General features: G+C 45.6%; 2 protein-coding genes across 11 annotated transcripts in view; both read right to left on the minus strand.

Moving 5' to 3' along the window:
* Nucleotides 1-185: 185 nt before the first annotated feature.
* On the minus strand, nucleotides 186-4,356 carry VAMP3 (vesicle associated membrane protein 3). The gene is made up of 5 exons (XM_058039373.1): nucleotides 4,268-4,356; nucleotides 3,057-3,138; nucleotides 1,755-1,913; nucleotides 1,098-1,149; nucleotides 186-348 (listed from the first exon to the last, which is right to left on the minus strand). Coding segments are annotated over exons 1-5 (315 nt in total). The 5' UTR covers nucleotides 4,270-4,356; the 3' UTR covers nucleotides 186-328.
* Nucleotides 4,357-6,112: 1,756 nt separating this feature from the next.
* The window catches only part of CAMTA1 (calmodulin binding transcription activator 1), a 241,455-nt gene continuing 222,464 nt past the window's right edge, over nucleotides 6,113-25,103 (minus strand). For 6 of the 10 annotated variants that reach the window (XM_058039297.1, XM_058039294.1, XM_058039299.1 and 3 more), the window contains 4 exons: nucleotides 23,784-23,977; nucleotides 23,181-23,255; nucleotides 18,610-18,640; nucleotides 6,113-9,637 (listed from right to left, as the gene is read on the minus strand). In XM_058039297.1, the coding sequence (XP_057895280.1) occupies nucleotides 9,605-9,637; nucleotides 18,610-18,640; nucleotides 23,181-23,255; nucleotides 23,784-23,977 (333 nt within the window). In that variant the 3' untranslated portion in view covers nucleotides 6,113-9,604. Of the gene's footprint in view, nucleotides 9,638-15,229; nucleotides 15,412-18,609; nucleotides 18,641-23,180; nucleotides 23,256-23,783; nucleotides 23,978-25,103 lie in introns of all 10 variants that reach the window. The other 4 variants (XM_058039298.1, XM_058039295.1, XM_058039304.1 and 1 more) reach the window with 3 other exon arrangements.

The following is a 25,103-nucleotide window of genomic DNA, read 5'->3' on the forward strand; positions in this document are numbered from 1 at the left end:
CCCCTCACGCGGCGCCGCACGCGGCCCCCGTGCGCGCGCATGCCCCGCAGCCACGTGCGGCGCCGGCCCCGCCCCTGGGCGTGGTCGGAGCGAGGGGCGGGGCCGAGGGGCGGGGCCCGGCCCGTGGAGGCACCGTGAGCTGTGCTGGTTAGTAATTAATGACAGGAGTGTCTTAAGGCCACCAGTAAGGTTAGTTAACGTCTCGGTAATCAAAATAGGTTTGCTTTAAACAGCAGTAAACGGGCTGAGAAGGCAGCAGGTTTGAAGTGGAGAGGCTGAAGTAGATTCCCAAAGGCACCTTCAGTTGAATTGAGTTTCTTCTTGTAATTCATGAATACACACTCCAGACTACAAAGAGAAGAAAGAGGTTGGATGATGTCCTTCAGCTCCTTGCCATAACAATCCTGCCTTTTAAGAATTTAAGATAATAAAGATAAATCCCTCTTAAATCTAAGAATTTGCCCATGTTGGTTTTCTTAGTTTTTTCCCTTGTGCTTGCACACCAGGACTATGTCTCTGATTTCAGTGGTTACTGCTGTGTTTGTTACTGTTACAGCACAAACTTGAAAACTTTGTCTTCCCTTTAAACCCTTGGCAATTACATGAAGACTCAAAGACTGAACCATTCCATCCCTGGCTCTCTATCCTAACCCACCTTTAGTCTCATTTCACCCAGCAGCCAAACCTCTGCCCAAAGGCTCCCTGGTACAGCAGTGCACTCGTAACTGCCACAACAAAGCAGGGAGCCAAGGCAGATGATAAGAGCTCTCAGACAAGGACAGAGTGTGGAATCTCATGTTACACTTCCGCAGCTGTAAAATAAACCCAGGTCTGTTCCTGGTTTCCAAGCCCTTCCTGTTTTCACTTTCACCTTTGTCACCCTCACTCCTGGTTGAGATTCCAGCACTGGAGCTCCCACATTATCACAGCGTGCCACTCACTGCATGCAACTGCTGTTAAATCCATCACTGCTATTTCAAATTCACTTTGGATATATTTCCATCTGAGTATCCTCCCTTTGCCTACACTGTACCACTCAGCAAATTAACACTATCCATTCCAAACCCAGGAGAAATCCCCATTTTGGTCAAACTTACCAATAATGATGATGATGATAATGACAACAACACCTATCAATATTGCCCACATCTGTAAAAAATAAGAGATACAACACTTACTCCACACCATGCAACAGCACCAAGTGCCCCTCAGGGAACAGGAAATCAGCCCCTGCAAGGGACTTTCAGCACTCTCTGTCAGATCTCAAGTGGCAAGCAAAGGTTCTCCAGTCAGCAAGCTCAATCCACTACCAGCACTCGGAGGTGGCAGGCCATGCACACAGGCACACAGAGCAATAAGGGTTTCTCCACAAAAAGCCTGTCCCAATAAATGCACAAGCTGTTGTGTTACTCACCAAAGATGATTCCAACCTTTGGCCACAGCTACAAGTACAGGAGTCTGAGTGAGCTTCTTCTAATACTTTCTAACACTTCCCCACACATTAATTCAAGCTATGCATTTTTAACCTTTTCTTCTTGTTTCTCAAGATTACTGACATGCTTCCCCTCTGGCCATTACCAGACAAGACCCCGCCTAGGGCAGCACAGCCAGTAACACACTGTTTGTTAATTTAATGCCATGCTTTAAAAACTAGATGCTGTGACTTACAAAACACCGGCTAAACACTTTCTGCCTTGAGAGACACAAACTGTGGAGTGCTCCAGGCACAGTGCAGGCTCACAGGCCAGGGTTACCTTGCAGTTCTTCCACCAGTACTTCCTCTTCAGCTTGGCCGCGCTGGTCTCGAACTGGGAGGCTCCTGCCTGCAGGGCATCAGCGCGGTCATCCAGCTCCGACAGCTTCTGATCCCGCTCCAGGACCTTGTCCACGTTCACCCTCATGATGTCAACAACCTGCAGCAGTGCAGGGCTTGCAGTGAGAGACTGCACAGTGCAGCACAGCCACAGACAGCTCCGCAAGGCACTCAGTGTTTTCTCAGAAGCAGGAGCTATTATCTTTTAGTATACGCAGCCACAAGGTTAAAGAAAACTACGAGATCCACCTGTGGCTAGAAGCCCTGAATGCCTACTTTATAAAGTCAGTTGTGGTATGGTTTCTCTGGGTCTGGATTGAAGGCACTGAGACAGTAGTTCACGTTCACACTCAGGTGTTTATTGTTTCTTATCAGTGAAACAGTCTCACTGCTGTGAGTTCTGCAGCTTTTCATTAGAAGGCACAAAATGGCCAACAATCTCTTGGTACAAGGGCTTCAGACTAAACTGTCCAATTAAGAGCTGACACCTGGATTATTTCCCCTTTTAACCCAATAACTGATCCCACAGAGCTGCAATGCAGACTTTTCTGCCCAATTACAAAATGCCACCCAAACCCATGGAGAAAAAGGAAGAAGAAGCATGAAGAAGAAACTCAAGACCCTGTGCCCTCCATCCTGCTGCCATCCACAACACACTAAAAATCCCAAAACCTCAATTTCTCACCAAGTGATACACCTGCACTGTAATCTATTTCACACTTTTGTGGGTTCCAGCCTATCTTGAAGTCTGGGAAACTTTCTCCATGAATGAGGGTCAGAGTCAGAGCTGCCCTGGGGGTCAGGGCACCCCAGAGCAGACACAGAAATATTCCCAGTGCTCTGGGTTTCCACAATCAGCAGTGCTGGCATGTCTTCAAACCTGGGAAAGACTTCCTGACTTGCCTCAGAAGGAGTTGAGGAAAATAAACATGATAGCAAACCACGCCAAGAAATACTTGCCAGCCAGCCTGGCTTTTGGATTCCACAAAAATCACATTGGTAGCCAGCTCTCATAGCTGCTAATGAAAAAAAAAACGCTTGTTCTCTGTAAACAAAGGTTTTTGTCTTTACTTATGCCAACTCCTCAAGCACCAAGACTGCTGCTAATGTTTGCACACTGGGAACCTCTCTGTGCTTCCCCTTCATATAATGAAGGGAAAACTGTTTTGGAAAAAAACAACCCTTTTAATTGCACATGTTTCCTTCAGGAAGAGGCTGACACCACTACCAGAGCAGACTTTACCTCATCCACTTGGTGCTGGGTTTGCTGCAGCCGGCGATTGCTGCCAGCAGCCATGTTTGAGCTCCCAGGGACATTGGCCGACCTGCAGTAAAGAAAGGCATCATTACACACCTGACAGTCCTGAAAACTGGGAACTTGTACCCTTGTAATAAACACAGGGCAGTTTATTACTGGAAAAATGGTGTTTTAACAGCTGACAGTGGGTGCAAGTTGTGCAGCATCCCAAAGATCTTGCCAACAAATTGCCTGCTGTGCTAAGAGGCAGCAGCGGCTTTGCAATGAGGCAGGGACAGCTCCAACAACACTCCAGAGGCCTCAAAGAGTGAGCAGTGAGGGCTCAGGGTGTTCTCTCTTTCCCAAATGAACACAAGTACTAAGTTTCAAGCAATAGTAGTTTACGAAAAATTAAATACAAAAACTTAATACTTATTATAACTACGTGATTTTCCACCGATGCTTTTCTATTCTCTTGAAATGGTTGATAGGGAGCAAGAGAAAGCACCAAAAGGAAACAGTATTTGGAAAATACAAAATGTAACTTCAGTCAGCTTTTAATTTAACAGAGTTCTTTTTACCATCTTTATAATGGATGCAAGAGCTTCTGTACATACTCCTCATTACCTTTTCACCACCTGGCCAGGTTTTTAATGCGTATCTCTAAAACTATCTGCACTCAATTTCCTTTCCCATATTCTTAGTTCTTTTACATCAGAATCTTGTTTAGTTTATCCTGGCACTCCAAACAGCCAAGTCCGACTGTTTCCTGTATTTACACATTTGCACATTGGCTTTATCTCGCCCGTAATGAGCACAGGCACAAGGCGGGAGCCAGGGCAAAGCTCGGACCGACCCTGTCACTGTTCGGTGCCACCCTCCGGTGCCGCTTCAGCGCCGGTCCCAGGTGAGCAGGCTCGGAAATGACAGCGCTTCCTGCGAGCTCCCAAACACAGCAACGCCCGGTGCCCGGCGGGCGCTGTCCCGGCAGGGCGGGCCCTGCCCTCAGACGCGCCCGGGGCCGCGGGACGGCCGGGCCTGCGCAGCCCGGGCCAGCGCCCCGCTCCCGGCCCGAGCGGCGCCTCAGGCGGGGCGGCCCAAGCACGGCCGGGCCGGGCCGGGCCTCGCCTCCGCCGTGTCCGCCCCTCCCGGAACCCCCTGCTCCCGCCGGCCCGGGCCCGCCCGCTCCCCAGATCCCCCGCTCGCCCCGCACTCACATCCTGGCGGAGGGACGAGAACGGGGCCGCGGCGGCAGCGCCCGGGCGGGTCCAGCGGGAACTGCGCGCGGCGCCCCGCGCTGACGAGTCACGGGGCGGGCCCGGGGCGGGCTCGGGGCGGGATTGGGACCGGGACGATGGGCGAGGGCCGAGATCGGAGCGGGCTCACGGCGGGATTGGGACCGGGACCGGGACCGGGACGATGGGCGAGGTCGGAGCGATGGGAGAGGGCCGGGCCCGGGGCGAGCTCGGAGCAATGGGCGAGGGCGGGGCGGGGCGCGGTCAGGGCGGAGGGCGGGGCGGTGCTCGGGGGCGGGGCCTGGGGCGGGGCCATGGCCGGGTCCCCGCAGGCCGCGCTGCGGCCGCTGGGGGGCGCTGTGCCGGCCCTGCCCGCTCCGGACGGTGACGGGAACGGGAACGGGAACGGAGAGAGCGGCCGGGCACGGACACGGGGATGGACAGACACGGACATACGGACTCGGACATGGAGACACAGACAGACATGGAGACACAGCCACACAGTGACAGGGACACGGACTCACGGACACACACGGACACACAGCCACAGCCACGCGCATTCCGCGGTGTTGCCACTCGTGTCCGTGCACCGCACGAGGGGGGCCGGGGGTGTCCTTGTCCCTGTCCCTGTCCCCGCCCCGGCTCCAGGGCCGCCCGGCGGGATCCCCGCTCTCGCTGCCCGGTCCCGGCGGGCCCGGAGCCGCTCGGTGCTGTCGGTGCCCGGAGCAGCCCCGGTCACACGCCGGGCCCGGTGCTGTCGGTGCCCGGAGCAGGGCCGGTCACACGCCGGGCTCGGTGCTGTGGGTGCCCGGAGCAGCCCCGGTCACACGCCGGGCTCGGTGCTGCTCCCGTAGGAGCCCCGGGGCCGCTCCGCCAGGGAACACCGGCCTCCGCTGGGAGGGAGGCACTGCCGGCCTTTGCCTCACGCGTTTTGAGTTATCTGTTCTTTTTCCCCCTCGTTAAACTTTATCTCACCCCGGGCATTTTTCCCCCTCATGTTTGGTCTTCAGTTCTCTCCCGCCACGCCCCGGGGATAAGGGAGGAGGTGCCTTCCTTCAGGACCGGGTCAGCCTGCCTGGATGGTAAATAACCCAGCAATTAACAGCCATGTGAGATGGAAAAATGCGAGCAATTTGGAGAATTAAATGCTGATTTATTCTAAAAGAGAAACCTAATTAAACTTTCTCTGCAGTCAAGAAGAAACTCTCTTATTGAAGTCTCGAATTCAGTTGTGGAGCTGGGTTTTGGAAGAGCTTGCTCATAATGGTACTAACACGGTCCCTGATAGACCAGATTAATTTATTGAACCTGCTTTCAGGTTTGCCTGCCGTGCTGGCCATGTAGTCTGGTACAAGTTTTGCTGTCGAGGGCCAGTTCTTAAATAACATAAGTAACATATAAGTTACTTATGTTCTTAAATAACATAAGTAACATATTTGATTAGTGCAATAGTTATTGCGTCTCAGTTAATTGTATCATTAAACGTGGCCTCTCGGGTTTCTGCATCAGCAGCCCTCTTGAATTCTGCCGTTTGGCTCTGCTTAACAGGATTAAGCATTTTGCTACCAGCTCTTTAGGGTTTCTCACAAAAAACCCTGGAAGTGATTGCCCACTGAAGAGAAACTGCAAACAAAACTCTGGGCTGCACCTGCTCGCAGGAAAGCTGTGGACTGTCACATCATAACCCCAAAGAAATCAGATGCAATATTCTTACAAGGTCCTGCAGAGCACAAACTTTTTTTTTTTTTGTGGTTCCTTAGAGTGACTAAAGCAATACTTTGTTCTCAAAGCAGGATGGAAGAGATGTGTTCAGAAGAAGGCGCACACTTTGTATGGGGAAATTTTCTTTTTTAATTTACAGCAGAAAGAATATAAAGCATTCAGAAAACATTTTCCATATTTTAAGGGCAATTCAAAACATTTTGCATGGTTCCAGCAGCTGAGTTCTTCAACAGATCCATTGATTCAGTGATGCTTTACATGCACAGTTACAAAAATAAAACTTACAAAAGAGAAGACATCTATACTAGTTTTACATGCAAGTCTTGGGGACCCCCCATTGGGCACCAGCTATTGTGTGGAACTGCCATAAGCGTGCAACCAGAGAGGGGGTTCATGTTATATTCTGTATTTCTTTCACACAGTATTACTGCTGTCGAATGTGTTTCACAAAGGAGCAATTCTATTATCAGAAGACAGAAGATCTGGCTCCTGGCACTTGGGAATTCGAATTTTCCTAGAAAGCTGCACTTACTTATATCTTAGGTGAAAATTAAGTTCCACAACCAAGGAGAGGGATCGAAGAAATCACTTCACTGCGGGGGAGAGCTGCTCCCTGCCCAGTGACACACACTGAAGGGTTTCTGCCCGACACAACAAAGCACTTGGGAGCTGGGCTGGCCCTGAGCACGCCAGCAGTCCTGGAGCTGTGCTGCAGCACTGCCTGCATGCTCCACAGCCAGCACAGCCTTAAACGTTTGGCTGAAGCAGGATCTAGGTTAGTAGATACACCACCAGGCCCATGGATCTGGAAGAGTAAATTTGAAATAGCTCTGTATATTACTGAATGGTTTTCTGTAAAGACGAGGAGTTAAAACATTTCCACTGAGGTCACTACTCTTGTTAGGAACGGATCAATTCTATATTGTCACGTTACTGGTTGATGGGTGCGATATTTCGGTTTCCAAATGTCAAGAGTTCTTCCAGTACTAATACAGAGCATTTCCAATTCATTCCAAAGGAGATTCTTCAGCTTCTCCTGTTCTGTTTTGGCGTGAGAGGAGAATTTAATGGTTAAGGTTCCAATTGCAGACAGTAAATCAGGCCATGAGGCTGCCCACAGGCACAGTGTGAGCACCAGGCCATTTGTTTTGCTTTTTTCCCTTTTTTTTTAAAATTGAATCAGGTCATAAAGCAGCAGTTCAGAAATGTACAAGAGAATTCTGATAATGAGCTATAGCACATCTACTGTAATTCAATGCTGGCAGTGAAAAGAAGTAATTAAAAACAGGTACAATTATAGAAAAGGCACCAAGAGCACTGACCCCAGTTTTTTTGCCACAATCTTTGTTTTTACTCTTCTTTTAAAGACACCAGTTTCAAAGCTTCCTATGTGTGAATATTTTTTGGCTTCACAACAAGCCTTGCGTTTAAACATTGCAGTTGGTGGCCGGGATCAAGCAAGAACAACTATTCCAAAACTAACAATCTCAAATTTACACAAGTTCATTCAGAAATTTTAAACTGCCACGAGCGAGACAAACAGACAGGAGCAGTTTCTGATCTCAGACACATGTACGTGACCCACAAGTAATGACACGGACTTCAGGAGTTTCTTCCCTTACATTCCTGTGTAATGAGGATCAGAACTGGTTCCCATTGTTGAGAATCTGTGACAGTTTTAAATTAGTAGCTCAATTTTTAAAAAAAATCTAATTTCTTTGGCTCCTCACTATGTGGAAATAGCAATATACCATGACACCCCTACAGGATCAGTTTGCATCTTTTTTTTTAAGTTTTACTTAATTTTTTAAAATTTTTTGTGCAATTTTTATTACATTTTCTGACTTCCAGCAGGAGATATGAAAATGTGAAACATATTTTCTACTTTCGTACTATTTATTTATTTTTTTTCATTTTATGTTCATTCTAAGTGTTCTTTATTGGAGTGAGTGTATGGTGTTAAGCTAGATACGGTTTTTGTACTCTTATGATTATCTGCTTTGCAAAAGTAACTTAATTTTCTTAAGCAATATTAGCATTCACATTACTTGGCACCATTGGCAAAAAAAAAAAGAAAAAAAAAAGAAAAAAAAAAAGACGGGGGTAAAAAAAAAGAAGGAAGGAATACATAAATTAAACCCAACTGAACCAAACTCCTGGTAGCCAAAATCAAATGTAAACATATCCTTTTTTTCTTTTTTTTTTTTTTAAAGTAATGTTGCTCTGCCTTTTTTTTCCTAAGTCTAAATACAGTAGCTCTTTTTTGCCATTTAGTCATGCTTTAGCAAAAATGTTCTTCTAAAGAACATTTAAAATAAAGTTTCTTATAGTGAAATAAAGTTTTTGTTTCATTTTACAGACCATAGCCACTAATGCTTTGCTTTGTTCATTTCTTTTTCTTGAGTTCATGCACATATCTCTTTAATATATACAATATGTACAAACAATACATCCACACTCTTCTCGTTCATTCAGACAAAACTATACAAATAATAATTTTATCTTGCCAAGTTATTGACCCTTTGTGAATAAAATATTTAGTAATTAATCAATATATTCCCTTTCAAATATTTTTTTCTCATTTTCCATTTCTACCTTCTATATATACAGAAACTGCCCAGATTTTGATGAAGTAGCCAAAATAAGAAATTTACTGGCCAGAATGCAGCACCACTGATCTTTAGGTGGCATAAAATGTCCAGGCAACATATGTACGTGACTCTGCAAAATGACAACAGGTTTGACAAGTACACAAGAGAAAAAGCTACATGTTTTACAAATTATTTGAGAACTTAATTAAAACAATAGTACATGAAGGTAAGGCTAGAAAATAAAGTGCTGAATATGAGAGAAAGTACATGACAGTTGATATGTTTGCAGGTTCTAGTAAAAATACAAAACAAAAAAAAGTGTAAAACTTGCTTAAGCTGCTCTCTCCATTCCTCATGCAATACCCGTGTCTCTCATCCACCAAACCCCTCCTGTAAGTTCCCACGGGATGTATTAAAAACCTGCAGATTTAAAAAGTTGCATTAAGTGTGCTGTAGAGGTTTAAATAAAACACAAAGGACAGGAGTGCGAAGGAAATGAGGATGCATGGACCCAATAAAGATGTACTGATCTAAGCCCCTCCACTGAGACTCTCAAAGCTTCAGTTTCTTGGAGATGACTGACAGGTGCAGGAACAGCATTCTTGTGTTGCTTGTGCATTCCCACCTTTTCTGAACAATATTTTTGGTATAATATTTGTACAGTTCCACATGTTGTTTAATACAGCCCTATATGAAAAGGATAATTAATTAATCGCTTCTTCCTTCCTCCTCGGAGAATGAAGCAACTCACGATTTCCTCCTGGTGTCTTGTTTTCCCCACGATCCAACAGAAGATTGAGTTCCAAGATGTCTTGCTGAACAAATTAAAAGTTGTCCATGAAAGTGCAAATGCAATGACCAAAACATTACTGTTAAAATCCTGCAGCTGGTATTTCCAGAACTGCAGTGGGTATTTTTGTTGTTGTTGCATGTCTCTGCTAAAAACAGAAAATGAAAACAGTCTGAAAAGCAATGTCACATTGCTACGGGATGCTGCTGCGTATCTTCAAGTTCCTTGGCCTTTTTCAATTCTTTCACTCTGAAAAAACAAAGAGGAGCTATGTAACACTTCTACTACAAATCTCTTGCAGACAGAACAATCACAAGGATTCATCACTCCAACCTCCCGTGCAGAAGAGGCAGCTCCCAGAGACACGAGAGGAAGGCAACACCTTCCCAACACCACAAACAGCTGGGAAGTGCAAGAAAGGCCACTGGGGATCCCAAACAAACACCTTTGGAGAGACACACTTGGTCCCAGTGCTTTTCCCCAGTGCTGGGATTAATTCTGGTGTCAGCATGATGCCTTGGGGTTCCCTGGACTGCTGGTCCTGCCTGACCCTGCAGCTGCTCACAGCAAAGGGGTGTCCTTTGTTCAGTGCTGTTCCTTCTCTCCACACAGTGCTCAGTGACAGCACAGTGGGGGAAAATCAGCCTGTCCAGCTTGGAAAGGAAGCCTGGAGTGTACAGAGAAACTCACAGAAGGAAGTGCTTATGTACAAGCACAAGAACTGGTATGGGTGTGAAGAAAGGCACTTTGCTTCTCAAGTTCTCCAGCTGCTGTGCCCTGTGTTTATCATGCTGCTGGCAGCATGGTTTGTGCTGTCCCAGCAGTGCAGGATGCTGTGTGCCAAGGGAGATGAACCTGCAGTGTGGAAGTCACTCCTCCTATGTGTGGCCAGTCCTGAACTTTCCCAGATGCATCCATAATCACCTCCTCTAACTCATCAACACAAGAACTAAACCACCACTGAGAGCTGAAAGAGTTAAAGGGTGAAAAGAAGGGAATAAATTCAATCCCATCAAGTGGAGCAGAGCTCTGCACTGGAGCTGGGGCAGCAGGAATAATTCTGCTCAAACTAAGAACCTGGCTGTGTGCTGTGCAAGGAGCCAGAACAAATCCAAAGGCATTCCCGTGCTGCCCAGCTGTGCTTGGGGCTGGCTCTGCCTCCCCTTGCAGGGAGTTCCTCTGCACTGAGATCCCTTTGCCACCTGCCTCCACATGTCTGCCCTCTGCTCCTGCAAGGGAAGTCCCCTGCAAAAGGAGCAGATTACAGCAAAAAAAAAAAAAAAAAAAAAAAAAAAAAAAAGTGATTTAGCTAAGCCTGTACAGGCTCAAGTGCTCATGTGATGCTGCAAAAACTTGAAAGGACAAGTAACAAAGGTATAATACAAAAAATAGTGGCAGAGATGCAAGTCTGCGTTAGGCAACCAGCTAGAAGTGAAAGAATGTAACAAATCCCAAGTAAATAAAAGTAAAAATCACATCAGGAGAGCTGAGCAGCAGCAATGACAGTTTGTAGCTACTGTGCACAGACTTACACCCACACATCTTTTGGCTCTTGCACCAGCCTGCTAATTAAGGATAGAATCAAGGCTATAAATTGATGTCTATAAATACACCTCCATCTCACCATTTTATTTATTTGTTTTTCTGCATGTACTATTAGTCAGAAGCACATTGAAAAGGGAGCTGGCTGCTTCTACCTCTGTTTTAGCTGACTCAAAGGCTCTAGCACTCAAATGCATTCACAGTATTTGTGAAATGTGGCCAACAGCGGTCAAATCAGACTAACCTGTATGCAGGTTAGAGCTTTGTTAATTATCCTAATTCCACTGTTGGATAATATCATGTATGGAAGGAAAGACAGCTTCACAGAGAAATCTTCAGGAAGATTTTGGCTCTACACAGGCTGGGGTCTAAAAGAGCCTGTAGACATCAAGAGGCTCCAGCACTGCACAGAAGGCAGCACAAGCCTCCAAGTTTGTTCTCTAAGAGTTCTAAATTCACTGGGGTTCTTCATGCTGGGTACAGCCAGATCCCCTTTTCATTGCAGGAAACACAGGAGGGCTGACACAGTGAGCCAGAACAGTGACAAATGACAAGTTACACATCTCCAGTATATCTTTTATTTTCTTGGTGCAGAAAAGCAGCCTCTCCCTTGAAGTTTTAGTTAATATTTCTATTAGTGCACCATTTAGGAGCAGGAGAGCCAGAATCCCTGGTGCTGTGCTAGAAAAGATGTTGTGTCTCTGTGCAATGGACAATTTTAAAGCTTAGATTAGCTATGATTAAGGTACCATCAATTAATGCATGGTTTGCAGTGCAACTTCCAAGTGTTTTCTGTTGCACTTCAGTACTGTAATGTAAAATTAACCTGTTATTACAGATCTCTCACTGAGAACATGCACATTGAATAAGCTGGTGGCTCTTAGTGAGACATGCTATTCCTTACTTCAGCACTTCACATGCAAGGGCTACACTAACAAAGCACTTCCACTGAAGAATGCAAGACATGCTTTGCTGCAAACTTCAACCTACAGCATGCAATATCTGCACTGGTGCACAACTATTGCATCTGTTTGCCTGGAACACACATGCCAACAGAAGTTCATTATTGCAGCACTCAGCATTTGCACTAAAACAGGTCCTGCTTCAGAAACAGAATCACAGAATCATAGAATGTAAAGGATGGGAAGAGACCTTAAAGAGTTGGGGAAGAGCCCCAACTCCCCTGCCATGGGCAGGGACACCTTCCACTATCCCAGGGTGCTCAAGGCCACGTCCAACCCGGCCTTGAACACTTCCAGGGATGGGGCAGCCACAGCTGCTCTGGGTAACTTATTCCAGTCTCATAATCCTCACAGAAGAAAAAAATTCTTCTTAATATCTAAACTAAAATCCCCCTCTTTCGACTTGTATCAATTAGTCTTCACCCTATCACTACAGTTCTGGAGGAAAAGTCCCTTCTCAGGTTCCCTGTAGCACCCTCCACACTGGAAGGTGCTGTGAGGTTTCCACACAACCTTTTCTTCTCCAGGCTGAGCAGCCCCAATTTTCTCAGCCTGTCTTTGTAGGGGAGGTGCTCCAGTCCTCTCTTACCAACTTCACAGCATCCTTTGGACTTGCTCCAACAGTCCCATGTCCTTCTCTTGTTGGGGACACCAGAACTGTGTGCAGGACTGACAAGAGCAGAGTAGAGGGTGAGGATTCCCCCCTCTGTCCCTGGCCATGCTCCTTTGGCTGCAGCCCAGGACACAATTGGTTTCTGGGCTGGGAGTACTCAGGGCCAGCTCATGGGGAGTTTTTCATCAACAATGACCCAAGTTTTTCCCCATGAGGCTGTTTCCAATCATTTCTCCACCCAGCCTGTCTCTGTGTGTGTGATTGCCCAGACCCAGGTGTTGGACCTTGCACTTTACTCTGTTCCTGAGGTTCAGTCCCACCTCTGCAGCCTGTGCAGGTCCCTCTGGATCCATCCCTTCCCTCCCACACAGCTCAGTGCTCTCAGCAAACTCACTGAGGGTGCCCCCAATGCCCCTGACCGTGGCACTGACCAAGATGTTGAACAGTATCAGCCCCACTATGACCCCACTCATCACTGGCCTCCACAGGGACCATAAACCACTGAACCACAGCCCTCTGCACATGGCCAAGCAGCCAGTTCTTCATCCACCCAGGGGTCCATCCCCAAAACCATGTCCCTCCAATTTAGAGACAAAGACATGGGACAGAGTCAAACACTTTGCATTTGCACCACTTTCCTTGCTCAGGTGGGATTTATATCATTTACATGCAGGTGTAATAATTACTGCTGAAAACCAGACACAAAACAGTACAGAATTTCCCTGAAGGTACAAACTGAAATCTGCCACAGGTACATGAGTAAAAGATGCTATTTAGGATGCAATGGCTTAAAACAAACCCTGCATTGCACAGCATTTACACACTTAGGCCTCAAGATGATAACCACCCAAATTCACTAAGCTACCATATTTTTTTTTTTTAATTATCTACCATATTTTTTAAAATTATCTAACAAATTTTTTTTAAATGATCTCTTTGTTCAATGCAATAGTGTGTGTGTGTCCCACTGCAGGTAGGTACTGGGAGTCCTTTATTCCATTAACACACTGCTGGTAGATATGGAAACTTGCAGTCTGCAGCTCTCAGCCTCTCCTCCTCTCTCCAGAGCTGGCCCTGGGATGCCAGGGAAGTTCCTCCTTCTCCTTGGCTCACCATGGGCTCTGCAGCAGGCACAGACAAATGAACTGAAATTCCTCCAAATGGTACCAAAAATGGAACCAGTGCATGGCCAGAGTGTCACTGGGAAGCTCTGAGGTGTTGTTGTGAACCTCACGCTGCTTCCTCAAACCATGACAAACAGGAGGTGCCAGAACCAGAGCATGCACCAAGGTAATCATTATCTGAAATGCTTTGTCAAGAGAACCTAAAAATAACTGTCTTGAACCAATTCTTTCTTGCATAGCCTGCACTGCAACTTTTCCTGTGTCTTAGAAGTCCTTTCAGTCTTTTCTTAACTCTTCTTTAGTTCCCCACTCAGTGGCACTTGATTTGATTACAACAACAGCAGGAAGTGGTATTTCCTCTTCGTTAATACTCAGAGTAATGAACCCTCAAAATTCCAACTGCAGTTAAAAAATACAGGTTGACCAGGGAAGAATTTTGGACAAATTAAGACCCTAGAGAATAGAAAGCGCTGCTAGGAGAGATTTTAAGTGAACAACATAGCACTGCCTTCATGTTATGAGGCAATCTTCTTTGCTTAACATTTTTCCAGTCTTAAACTGAGGCAGGGAAGAGAACCAAAGTGTAGCATTTGCAGTTATAAGCATTAATAAACTGCTGCAAGGAAAAGAACACTACTGGGATTTACAGAATTGAACAGCAGAAAGAAATGTTCTTAGAGAAGATGTTTCACCCCAGTTTGGTAGACTTGCAGGGAGATTATTTTTTTTAAACAGCAGAGGAAATGAGGGCAATGGAAGTGACAGCAGCAGGCCAGGTGCTGCTGGATGGTTGCAAACCTCTCCAGGAGTCTACAAGCTCTGTCAGGCTGGTTTGGATCACTTCTGGGAGAGCTGAATGAGGGCTGGAGCCAGGACAGCTCAAGTGATGCCCAGAATGGGAAAGAGGCCCTGACTTTTGCAGCTCTCCAAACAAAAAGCACCAAACTATTCCAGCAGCTCTGAAACCATGCACAGAACTGGGTTTTGACTGTACAGCTGATTTTGCACTGATGAAGCCTTGAACACTTCCCCAGATAACATTCTCCAGACAATAAGCACTTCTAAGGCACAAAGTTATTCCCTCTGCAAGAGCTGAAGAGCAGATGGAAGGAGAAAGCACGTGCAATAGAGATGACCTGAGGGGTCTGAAATCACAGCCGTGATGCTGACATACACAAAGGGAAGAGAAGATGATTTCAAACATGAGCTTTGAACCCTGACCCTTGGGAGATACATCCTGGATCCCAAACTGCTCCAGCCAGCCAAAGTTTCTGCCCCTCACACCGTGTTGCTCACTTGGACAGTGTACAGGGGTGCATCACCATGTGCTGAAGCAATGTAGAAAGCAACAGCCCCAGCAAGTGGCAGCTCCTCTCCCCATGCCCTCCCAGTCCTGGACAGGCTCTCAGCACATGAACCAGCCCTGCTCAGAGAAGGTCTCAGCAAAGGATGGCTCCATGTGTAAAGCATAACACAAAGCTGCTCCGTCAGAGTGACTCTGTAATGCCCAGCCAAGGAAATGCTGAATGAATCCAAATGCTGAAGATCAGTTCACAGGACAGGGTGCAAGAGCCAGAGAAGGCTGGCTGCTGAGTTTTACCTGTTGCTCTGAGAGCTGATATAGCCTGTGGGATATTTAAGACAAGGGAGATCTTGCCTTTTTCCAGATACCTCATTTAGGCAGCAAAACAAAAAAGACAGAAAGGCCCAATAAGAACAACACCCCAGAGCATGCAGTCTGCAATTTAATACACACATCTGAGCTCCAAACACAGTCAGCCCCTGCAAGAGGGAAATGAAAAAAGAAATTACTTTGAAAACTTTTGTTGCAGGTACAGTGATGCATATCCCAACATGACATTTTCACACATTGTCCTGGACTCAAACAAATGGGACTTTCCTACCCCTTGAAATTTTCCCCTATTCTCCATCTTACTAAGAGAGGCAAGAAACCAGGAACCTCAATGCAATCTCTGCTGCACTGCACAGATTAAAACCACATTAAAAATACAAGTCCTAGATGCACAGGAGTAGGAAAAGGTTTGGTGCTAAAATGCCAAAAGAGGCAAAAGTATGCAGAGAACAACAAAACACAGCAGATGTTGTTTATTCAGGTATGAAATGCAGGTGTACTTACCACAGAAATTACTTCAGATGCTACACACAACTCCTCAAAAGTGGAGAGAGCAGCATTTAATTAAACTGTGAGAGCATGGTGGGGCAAGGGGGCTTATTGTACATGAAAGGTGAATGAAGGCAGGTTTTATTACTCATTATCATGGGTAACAAGTGCACTTGTTCTGCCCCACAGAGGACAGAAGTTTTGTTTGACCTGTCATCCCCCTTGAGATGGCAAAGACTCACTCCTTGTGATCTCCTCAGATCATCTCCTGCCAAGGGCAGGGCACAAAGGGGCACACTGCAGGCAGCTGTGCAGTTTGTTCACCTCTACACCTGGAGCAAAACTCTCTTTTGCAGGCGATTACAGAGCATGGTTTGACCAAAATGAAGGCAAACTTTTGTGTAGGGGGGCATGGTGAGTAGCTGAAATCTCTCTACTAAAGCAGGTTTCCTTGAGATGAAAACTGTTACTCAAAGGCAACAGCAACTGGGTTTTTCCCCCTAAAATATATTTTAATTTCTGCTGCAGAAGGATACCAAGTCTCATTTCACAAGAGTCAGCCAGTAAAATCTCCCGCCTCTTCCTCTTTACTGATCCTGGTCTAATGCCACTCAAATAAATCCAGGGGAAAAAAAAAATCACTCAATTTGGAAAGTTTTAAAGCTGAAACCCAGGAGCAAATGCTGCAATCATTTCTCTGCACACTCCAACAGCACATGTGCAGGAAACACCCAATTTGTGTAGTACAAACACACCTGCAGGCACTCCCTGAGCGGGGGGGGCTGTGCCAGCCTGTGCCCATCAGCAGCCCTGGGCACACTCCTGGTGTTTGTGCACTCCAGAACACACACCCACACACAGGGTGCTGCCAGAAGGAAAAGCAGCACAGAACTTTTGCCATTACAGACTTACTTTGGCAGATCAGCAGCCAGTACACACTGAGATAGCTCACAGTTTACTTTTTGCACCCCATTTCCCCATCCATCACAATCATTGGTCATCCCAGGCAAAACCTGCAAATGCTACCAAACATCCAGAATCTGCTTCCTGCTAATTTCTCATATGCTGTCGCATACACAAAGCCTTAAAAGTAAATAATTTCTCCTCCAACACTGACAACTGGCCTCTGCTGGCAGCAGCCCCTGCCCTCAGGGCACATCTGGGCCTTTGCCCTATTTCACCCAATTCCTACTTCATCTGTTATTAGTAAAAACTCCAAGTTTTAACTTGTAAAAAAATGAGAACACACAACAAAAAATGGTAGCACAGCAGTCATAATTTGGAAACAAATGTCATTAGCTGCTCCTTTGTTAGCATAAATAGTTAAACAAATAATGGTGTCTGCAGCAGGCCCAGGCTCAATTAATGCTCTCACTCTTGAGTCTTGAAAAGGATCTCTGCAACTCCAAGTCAATGAAACTTGGTCATCAACAATGCAGTTTTATTTTTACAACATTGCATGGACACGAGGGTCCAGGCCACCACTCTCTTGGCTGAAAACAGGAGCAATAAGCACACAAATGTTGAAGTTTCTGGCAGCAGTTTTCTTTTACAAAAAACCTTGCTGCCCTAACAAACTCTCAGGTGTGAGATGGAACAGAGCAGCTTGCTGGCACTTGAGACACATGCCTTGAGAAACCTGTCACAGGAATTCTCCTACTGATACCTAAAGATTTGTAGCTTTTTCACGTACTTGTAGCTTTGTAGGTTTCTAATATACAGCTTTATAGTTTCTAGCACTTTCTTAGCTGTTCAATAGCTAACCCTTTTTAACACATTATGTCACACTCCTGAAATTCTACTTAGTTTTGTTTTCAAGAAAAGAACAAGGACATCTTGTTTTGCAGCAGCATTTGAGAGTCAAAACAAGATACAGGGCAAAGAACCTCCTGGAGACACTCCAATGGTAGGGCGGAAACCATTGGAGTTGCCTGCTAGATACACTAATTAATTAGCCTTATAAAAACTGTACAAATCCTATACCACACATGCTCTTACCTATGTTTTCTGCACCTGAATGCTTTCATTAAAGAACTGCTCTTTGTATTAGCCCTTTAATCTTGTTTGGAAAGCTTTTCTTTTGATTCCAGGCAACACCACCTCTTGCCAGGCTGCTGTCCCACACCCACCCAGCCACTAACATGACTGAGCACACAGGTGAGGGGGCTCTTCATGCTGAGAATGAGACTCCCAACAGATGCTCTCCTGGCACTTACTATAACACAGTTACAGCATCCTCACTTGATTTTTTTTTTTCCTTCCCAATATGTGGATCAATAAATGAGATAAACAACTGTCAAAAAGCTGGCCCTGTAATGGAACCAGATATGTAACTTACCAAAGATCAACTTATGGAAGATAAACTGGTGCTTAACCACCTTTGGGAGTGAAGAGCAGTGTGAGGAGCTCTTCTGCAGAAATAAATCCTCATTTAGAGTAGGCTGCACCTGCAGTGCAGCTTCCTATGATCTACCCTGAATGCTGCTGCAGCCCATGACAACAGAGTTCACTGAGTGTGTGAGTGCAGACCCTGTCAAATTCCAACATCCACTCACAGCCATTTTGGATACTGAAAAAATCCCCCACCAACAATGCCATCTGAGCATGCCCATGATGAATATACATGTCCTTTTTCACACATTCATGCACTGGTAACATCTACTGCAGAGCTCTGTCCTGTTACAAAAGCAGCAGTGTTAGTCATTGCAGTAGGGTTAGTTTATTAAAGATTCTTTCATAGAATTAATGGAGGTGAAACTTACTGGCATATCTCGGCCACAGCCCCATGCAAGCAAGCAGAAAGCAAATATATATTTAAAATGGAAGAGAGGAACTGGCTAGCAGGCAGCTACACTCACCCTTTTGTACAGCCTATGGTCCACCAGAGGGCTTTAGAGTGCAAAACAATACCAAAGAGCCATTAGACACACATGGCAACAACCATACCTTACCCAGAGCTTCACTTCAGGGAGGAGGAGACAGCACTTCTGCTTGCCTGGAGAGAAAGAACCCTTCCCACTCCTGCCTAGGGACTCCTCTTTGCCAGGGAAGTGTCCTGTGTTTAGGTGCTTTAGGGCAGAAAGTTATAAGCAAGTAGAAAAAACCCAACACTGTCATTCCCGTGGCATTTCTACTGCATCCTGCCTCCCCTGGCAGCATCACCTCTTTTCCATCTCATCCCAAATGCTACTCCACAGAAAACACTGCAGATCATAATTCCATCTTAGCAATGGTTTAGATATCCCCCAGAAGAGTAAAAGTTTCCTACAAATCAGAGAAAGAACAGGAAATAGGAGGTTACCTTCCCAAAGCAAGCTGGCTTTACCATACATGAACTCAGCTCAGCAATTCCAAACCCACTGGAGCTCCTGGATTTCCTTGCAGCTCTAGATTTGTCACATCTGGGGATCACTAAGTAGGTGGAGCCTTTCCAAAATTATTAACTATGCAAAGCTTTGGTTCTGCCTCAGGACAGTGAGCCTGGAGGCAGCTGTTAGGGGCAAGCTCTGGCCTGGAATTTAGTCAAGTACAAGCTGACAGTTTTGGGCACCATGGGAAGATGGGTGAAGCTCTCCTGGGAAGCCAGGAAGTTTCTGTTTCATTCTCAATAAAAACCCCTTCTGTGACAGAGCATGTTGATACCATGTTATGCTGATGCATGTTTTTCACTAGATTTTTGAGAATATGACAATAGATGGATAAATATGGGGGGTTTTGTTCAAAGTCAAAAGGAAACAATACATGTCTGACAGTCAGAATGACTCCTGCTGATGAATGATCCCTTATGTCTCCATGACATTCAGCTACTAGAGCTCCAGTATCTTCTCTAAGGGTACATTCAACTAAAACTTACTGATTTTCATGGATTTTTTATGTATTTTCTGATTTTCATCAACATCTGTGCATCCACTACTCAGAGCTCCAACTGCAGAACCTCTCATCAACTCTCCCAAAACACCTGAAATAACTTCTGGTAGGCAGCAAACATTAAATTCAGGAGATCAGATCCTCAAGGTGATCAAAATCACATTTGAGATATTAAGCCTTTGTGCCAAAAAGTTATTAAACAAAATAGGACAAGAGGACCATTTAAGCTGTTCTGAATGCAAGCAGACAAACAGTACTCATAATTGGTTTAAAGTAGACTTTGATCAATTTTAAACAGGATAAAACCCCACCAAGCAGACCTGGGGAAACCCTGAATAAATCTCACCTAAAGGCTACAGAATAAACTCTTGAGAGTAATTTTTTGGCTCAGCAACAGAATTTGCTCATGGCCAAAGCCTAGGTTAAACCATTCCAGTTTTCAAAGGTTGAGTTTCTGAACTTTAAGCATTTTCTGCCTTCTCACTTAGCTCACTCTCTCACAACAGACTGCAACTGGCTTTTGCAGCCTCTTCCCCCAGCTCCATCAACTGGCAGAAATCTGTTACAAGATCCTGTTTGTTTGACATTCCTGTGCATGCTCTCTTTTCTCTCACTCCCTCAGATCTTCCAAAAATAGCTGTCATTTCTATCCCTTGCACTAACAAGGCACTGTGGTTTCAAAAGTAGCTCCACAGTGCCGTTTTTATACCACAGAGCATTAACTAACATTAGGTACTAGCTGCTATGGCTCACCCCTGGATGTTGAGGAGCTTGGAGGGCTGAAGTGTTTCTTTCTGGAGACTGGGGGCTTTGTTAAATTCTTGTTTATAGCAGCAATGTGCTGATTTGGAATGATACAGGAGGAGACTGCAACGAGATTTCAACCAGCAGAAAGAGAGTGTGGGCTCTGAGCCCAAGCACCAGCCCATCCTCATCAGCTGTACCCTGTGTGAGAGTCACATGGAGAATGAAGGGATATAATTAGGAAGCTTTCACAGAGGTGATCTGAAACTCAGCATCCTAAGCTTTATTACTCTCTCCTTAGGAAGAGGTAAGCAAGAAAATCAAGCAGGGAGGAACAACGTTGTTATTGAGACACAAAGAAAATTCAGAAAGCTTGAGGAAGAGCAGGTGAGAAGGAAGCAATTCCACCTGGCACCCCAGTGTACCTGCACCACAAGGCAGCCAAGAGAGAGGGTTGGGAAGGAATGGAGGTGGGTGCCCTCACCAGAACATGGCTGTGCCAGGGCAAGCACAGGGATCTGCTCCTCAGAACAGGGAGCAAAGAAATGAACAGGTCAGTCTGAGTCAGCTGAGATACTGCAGCAAGTGAAGCTCTGTTCTATTGAGTAGATGATCTGTGTAATTTCCAGGATTTATATTTTCCTTTACAGTTGTTTACACAAGCAAAAGGCTTCTGATTTGTCTTCAAAATCCTGTGTAATAAAGCTCCAAGAACCTGGTTTGCACAGTGTTTGTCACTGAATGAGAGAGCAGAGGCACCAGATCCCTGTGGGGCTCCAGCAGCCACAGGAGCCTGAGGGTCTGTGAGACACTAAAGGAACACAGATGCAGCCCAAGTGTGCAGAGCATGAAGTGCACACTGTTGGAAACTTGGAAAATGGGGAATGAGACTCAAACCTGTCACATTTCTAAGCAGTTCTACGAATCTGCTAAATTTATGTATTTTTCAAGCAGATTCTGAATGCTGGTTTTGTTATTTTGCTAAGTCTTGCTTTCACTTTTAGCATTTACCAATGCCACAATGCTCCTGTTCTAATTAGTCAATTACTAATAATAGTTACATTAACACAATTTGAAACTCTTATGATTGCTTGGAGAAAACATGCAACCATGACCCTGTGATCATTTCTATTTCAGAAGGTAAAACAAGGCAGTTTTGAAACACTGTTAACATCTTCAGTGGAGGCAAGTCACTTTTTCCTTTTGTTGCATCCTAGCCAAGAACCAGGATTGAATTCCTGAGCAACCACAAGTGGTAACAAACATGGACATGGGACAGGACTGCACTGCTGCAGAACTTCCAGCACTGCACAGTGTGATGTTGACAGAGAATCCCCCCTGCTCCTGAATTTCTGTCTGGAACTCCCCAAGAGCTGAACCCCTCCTGCAGGGATGCCCAGAGCAGAGATTGTGCTGCTGGAGAGAGGAGACTGACCCTGGGTGCAGATGAGCAGGGTCTCTCTGCAAAGGGAAGAGGAGACACTGAGAAAGAGGAAGGCAATGAGCTGAAGTCAAGAACTGCTGGAATCAGGGGCAATTTAAGCCTTGCAGAATTGTGTTACTCAACAGCTGGAGTCTTAACTGAGCCCTGTTTGGAGTGTATGGCACATCCTGGGTGCTGGTGGGACACTGGGGGTTCCACATTCCCTGGGCTGGGTCTGAGCTGGCTCTCAGGCTGGCCCCAGAGACCCCATGGATGGAAACTTGGCACATGGTTCTCCCCTCAAACAGATCTGAGAGGACACAGAAGTTCTGAACCTCCAGGACTTGCTGCACAGCAAACACAACAAAACAACCACTTTGGTCTCTTCCTTATGCCCTGCTGAAAGAGGGAAGCCACTTGTGTTTCTTCATCAATGACTGTGGCTGTTTGGAATCAGCCTGGGAACTACAAAGCCCTCTTTGTTGTCCACACATGCTAATTCCCACTGAACCTGCAGGTAAGATGTACTTCCACAGCACAAGCCATACTGACGTCCTACATAGTGAAGCTTTGAAATCCTGTAATAAGGACTGAGTCTGTTTCTAAAATCAGGAGTCTATCACATGCCTCTAAGAGCTCTCCTTGTTAAATGTCACTTGACTGAACTAAACATGCTTCAAAATGCATCAGGTGTGACCTGAGTGGATGAAATGCATGGGTAGTGAGAATGGAGGGGGGAGAGTCAGAATTTCAGGATTCACCACTGTCTAGGCAAAGTCTCAGTTTGCAACTTGATCACATAGGGGATCCTTTAAGCTAAAACCCACAGCAAACACCCTGCTGGTGTGGCAGGGCTGGCACAGGGGAGCACTCTGGCAAGCCTGTGCTGCTTCCATGCTGGTGGAGTGGCTGATGTGAAATATCTTGTGCTGCTCTTGTGTCACATCCCACCTGCCCACACTGAAGAGAACACACACTTGAGGAGAGCCAACCAAATGATTCTGTGTCCAAACTAAAGGCATTTCCAGCACACACCAGTTGTCATCACTTTTTGCACTTTCCCACATACCCTGAATGCTTTGGGCGGCACTCAGAAGCTGTTGCTATGATTTAACATGATTTTTTTTTTAGACTTTCTCAAATCCAGCTTTTAAAGTCAAACAACCTGGGCTGTTCTACATTATAAGCAATGGAGCTGTACTCAATCCTCTTTCAGCAACAGTACTAAATAAAAAATTTCATTTTTTACAGCGCATCATGGAAACAGCTCAGCTTTGTTCTTTAAGATCTGTAGTGAGCTGGTTCTATCATATTTACATTGCACTCATTGCAGACACACTTGGGTATTGTCACAGTGCTCTAAGGAAGGGCAGATACCAAAAGACAGTGTCATACCTGTGGCGGCAGCGTCGTAAAAACCGCATAATCTTGCGAGCAGCTTGATCCTGCTTCTTGGTAAGCAGACTGCTTCTAAACACAAAAAACCCCAACACTGAAGTGCAGGCAAAACTGGGGAGAACACTACTAAATGCAAGAATAATTATCCTACAAACTGTGGTGGTGTTTGAGGGTCCCCAGGACGAGGGAAGAGATGAGAATCTGGACTCCATGTTTCAGAAGGATGATTTATTATTTTATGATATATATTATATTAAAAGAAAATTATATACTAAAACTATACAAAAGAAAGGAGACATCAGAAGGCTAACAAAGAATGAATAATAAAACCTTGTGACTGCTCACAGCCTCGACAGCTGGCTGTTATTGGTCATCAAGTAAAAACAATTCACATGCTGGGTAAACAACTCTCCAAATCACATTCCAAAGTAGCAAAACATGGAGAAGCTGAAGCTTCCCAGGAGAAAAGATCCTGGCAAAAGGATTTTTCTACAATACGTCAGTGCCAACAAACCACGCTGCATTTCCCACTGGCCTTTGTGAAGCACAGCACCAAAGCAAGACACAAAGACGCCAAGAGCATCCTCAGCCGGGGCTCACCTGAGTTTCTGCTGCACGATGGTGGCTGCCCGGCGGTTCTGCCTCCTCTTGCCGCACTCCTTGTAGCTGCGGTAGTACTGCTGGATCAGCAGCGCCGCCCGGCGGCTCTGCTGGAACTTCTTCTGCTCGTAGTAACTTCGGAATTTGCTCTGGATAAGAATGGCAGCTTGCGTCATCTTTTTATAAAGTGCATACTACAACAGAAACAGAGAGAAGCTGAGGCATCCCGGTAGGAGCAGAAAGAAGCACGTTCCTACAGCTAAAGACTCTTGAGCTACTAAAATGTGATGAGAAGTTCATGAGTTATCTATTCCCTGACTGGGAATGGTGCAAAAAATGGTGACAGCAAACTGGAACAACTGTGAGATTAGGGGCAGAACTTAGTCTGCACCAAGAAAACAGCAATCTGTCTTTCTGCCCGTGGAATAGTTTGACTGGATTAGTGGAATCATAGAATAGTTTGCACTGGGAAGAATCTTTAAAGGTCATCTAGTCCAACCACCCAACATGAACAGGGACATCTTCAAGGAGATCAGGCTGCTCAGAGCCCCATCCAGCCGGACCAAAAAGGAGCAGGTTCCTACAGTGAAATACTCTTGAGCCACTAAGATGTGATGAGAAGTTAATGAAGTATCTATTCCCATAAGGAAATGATGACAGCAAACTGGAACAACTGTGAGATTAGGGGCAGAACTTAGTCTGCATCAAGGAAACAGCTGTTTTTCTGCCTGTGGAATAGTTTGATTGGATTAATGGAATCATAGAATAGTTTGCACTGGGAAGAATATTTAAAGGTCATCTAGACCAACTCCACCAATATGAACAGGGACATTTTCAAGGAGAACAGGCTGCTCAGAGCCCCATCCAGCTGCTCAGAGCCCCATGCCTGCTCCTGAATGTCTCCAGGGACAGGGCATCTGCCACATCTCTGGGCAACCTGTGCCAGTGACTCACCAGCCCCATTATAAAGTCTTTCTTCCTTGTATCTAATCTGAATACTTCCCTTTCTAGTCTGAAACTATTACCACTTGTCCTATTGCACCAAATGTCTGTCCCCATCTTAAAAACCAAACCCCAACAAACCCCCAAAACCACAACAGTTGTAAGTTTAATACTGAGCCTAAGACACAGACAAAATGCAATCTCATTTGAAATCTGTAACAAGCATCCAATGAACTCACAAATTTGCATGAGCAGTCACACACTATCCAAATTCCATCCAGCACTGTGATTATTATTATTTCTAGCCCAGTGATTCCCAGTAAAGCAGGCACAAACTCTTAAAAAGAAAATCTTTCTTCTACATCCTTTTCCTCTGAC

This window comes from Melospiza georgiana, chromosome 22, assembly GCF_028018845.1.
Source record: "Melospiza georgiana isolate bMelGeo1 chromosome 22, bMelGeo1.pri, whole genome shotgun sequence".
Lineage (NCBI taxonomy): Eukaryota > Metazoa > Chordata > Aves > Passeriformes > Passerellidae > Melospiza > Melospiza georgiana.

Excerpts from the sequence above, each read along its gene's own strand:
- VAMP3 (XM_058039373.1), bottom strand. Across the intron at positions 1,150-1,754 it reads ACTGGTGGAAGAACTGCAAG|ATGTGGGCAATATTGATAGG; the intron begins GTAACCCTGGCC and ends TATTTTTTACAG. Across the intron at positions 349-1,097 it reads TATCATCATCATCATTATTG|TCTGGAGTGTGTATTCATGA; the intron begins GTAAGTTTGACC and ends TTCTCTTTGTAG.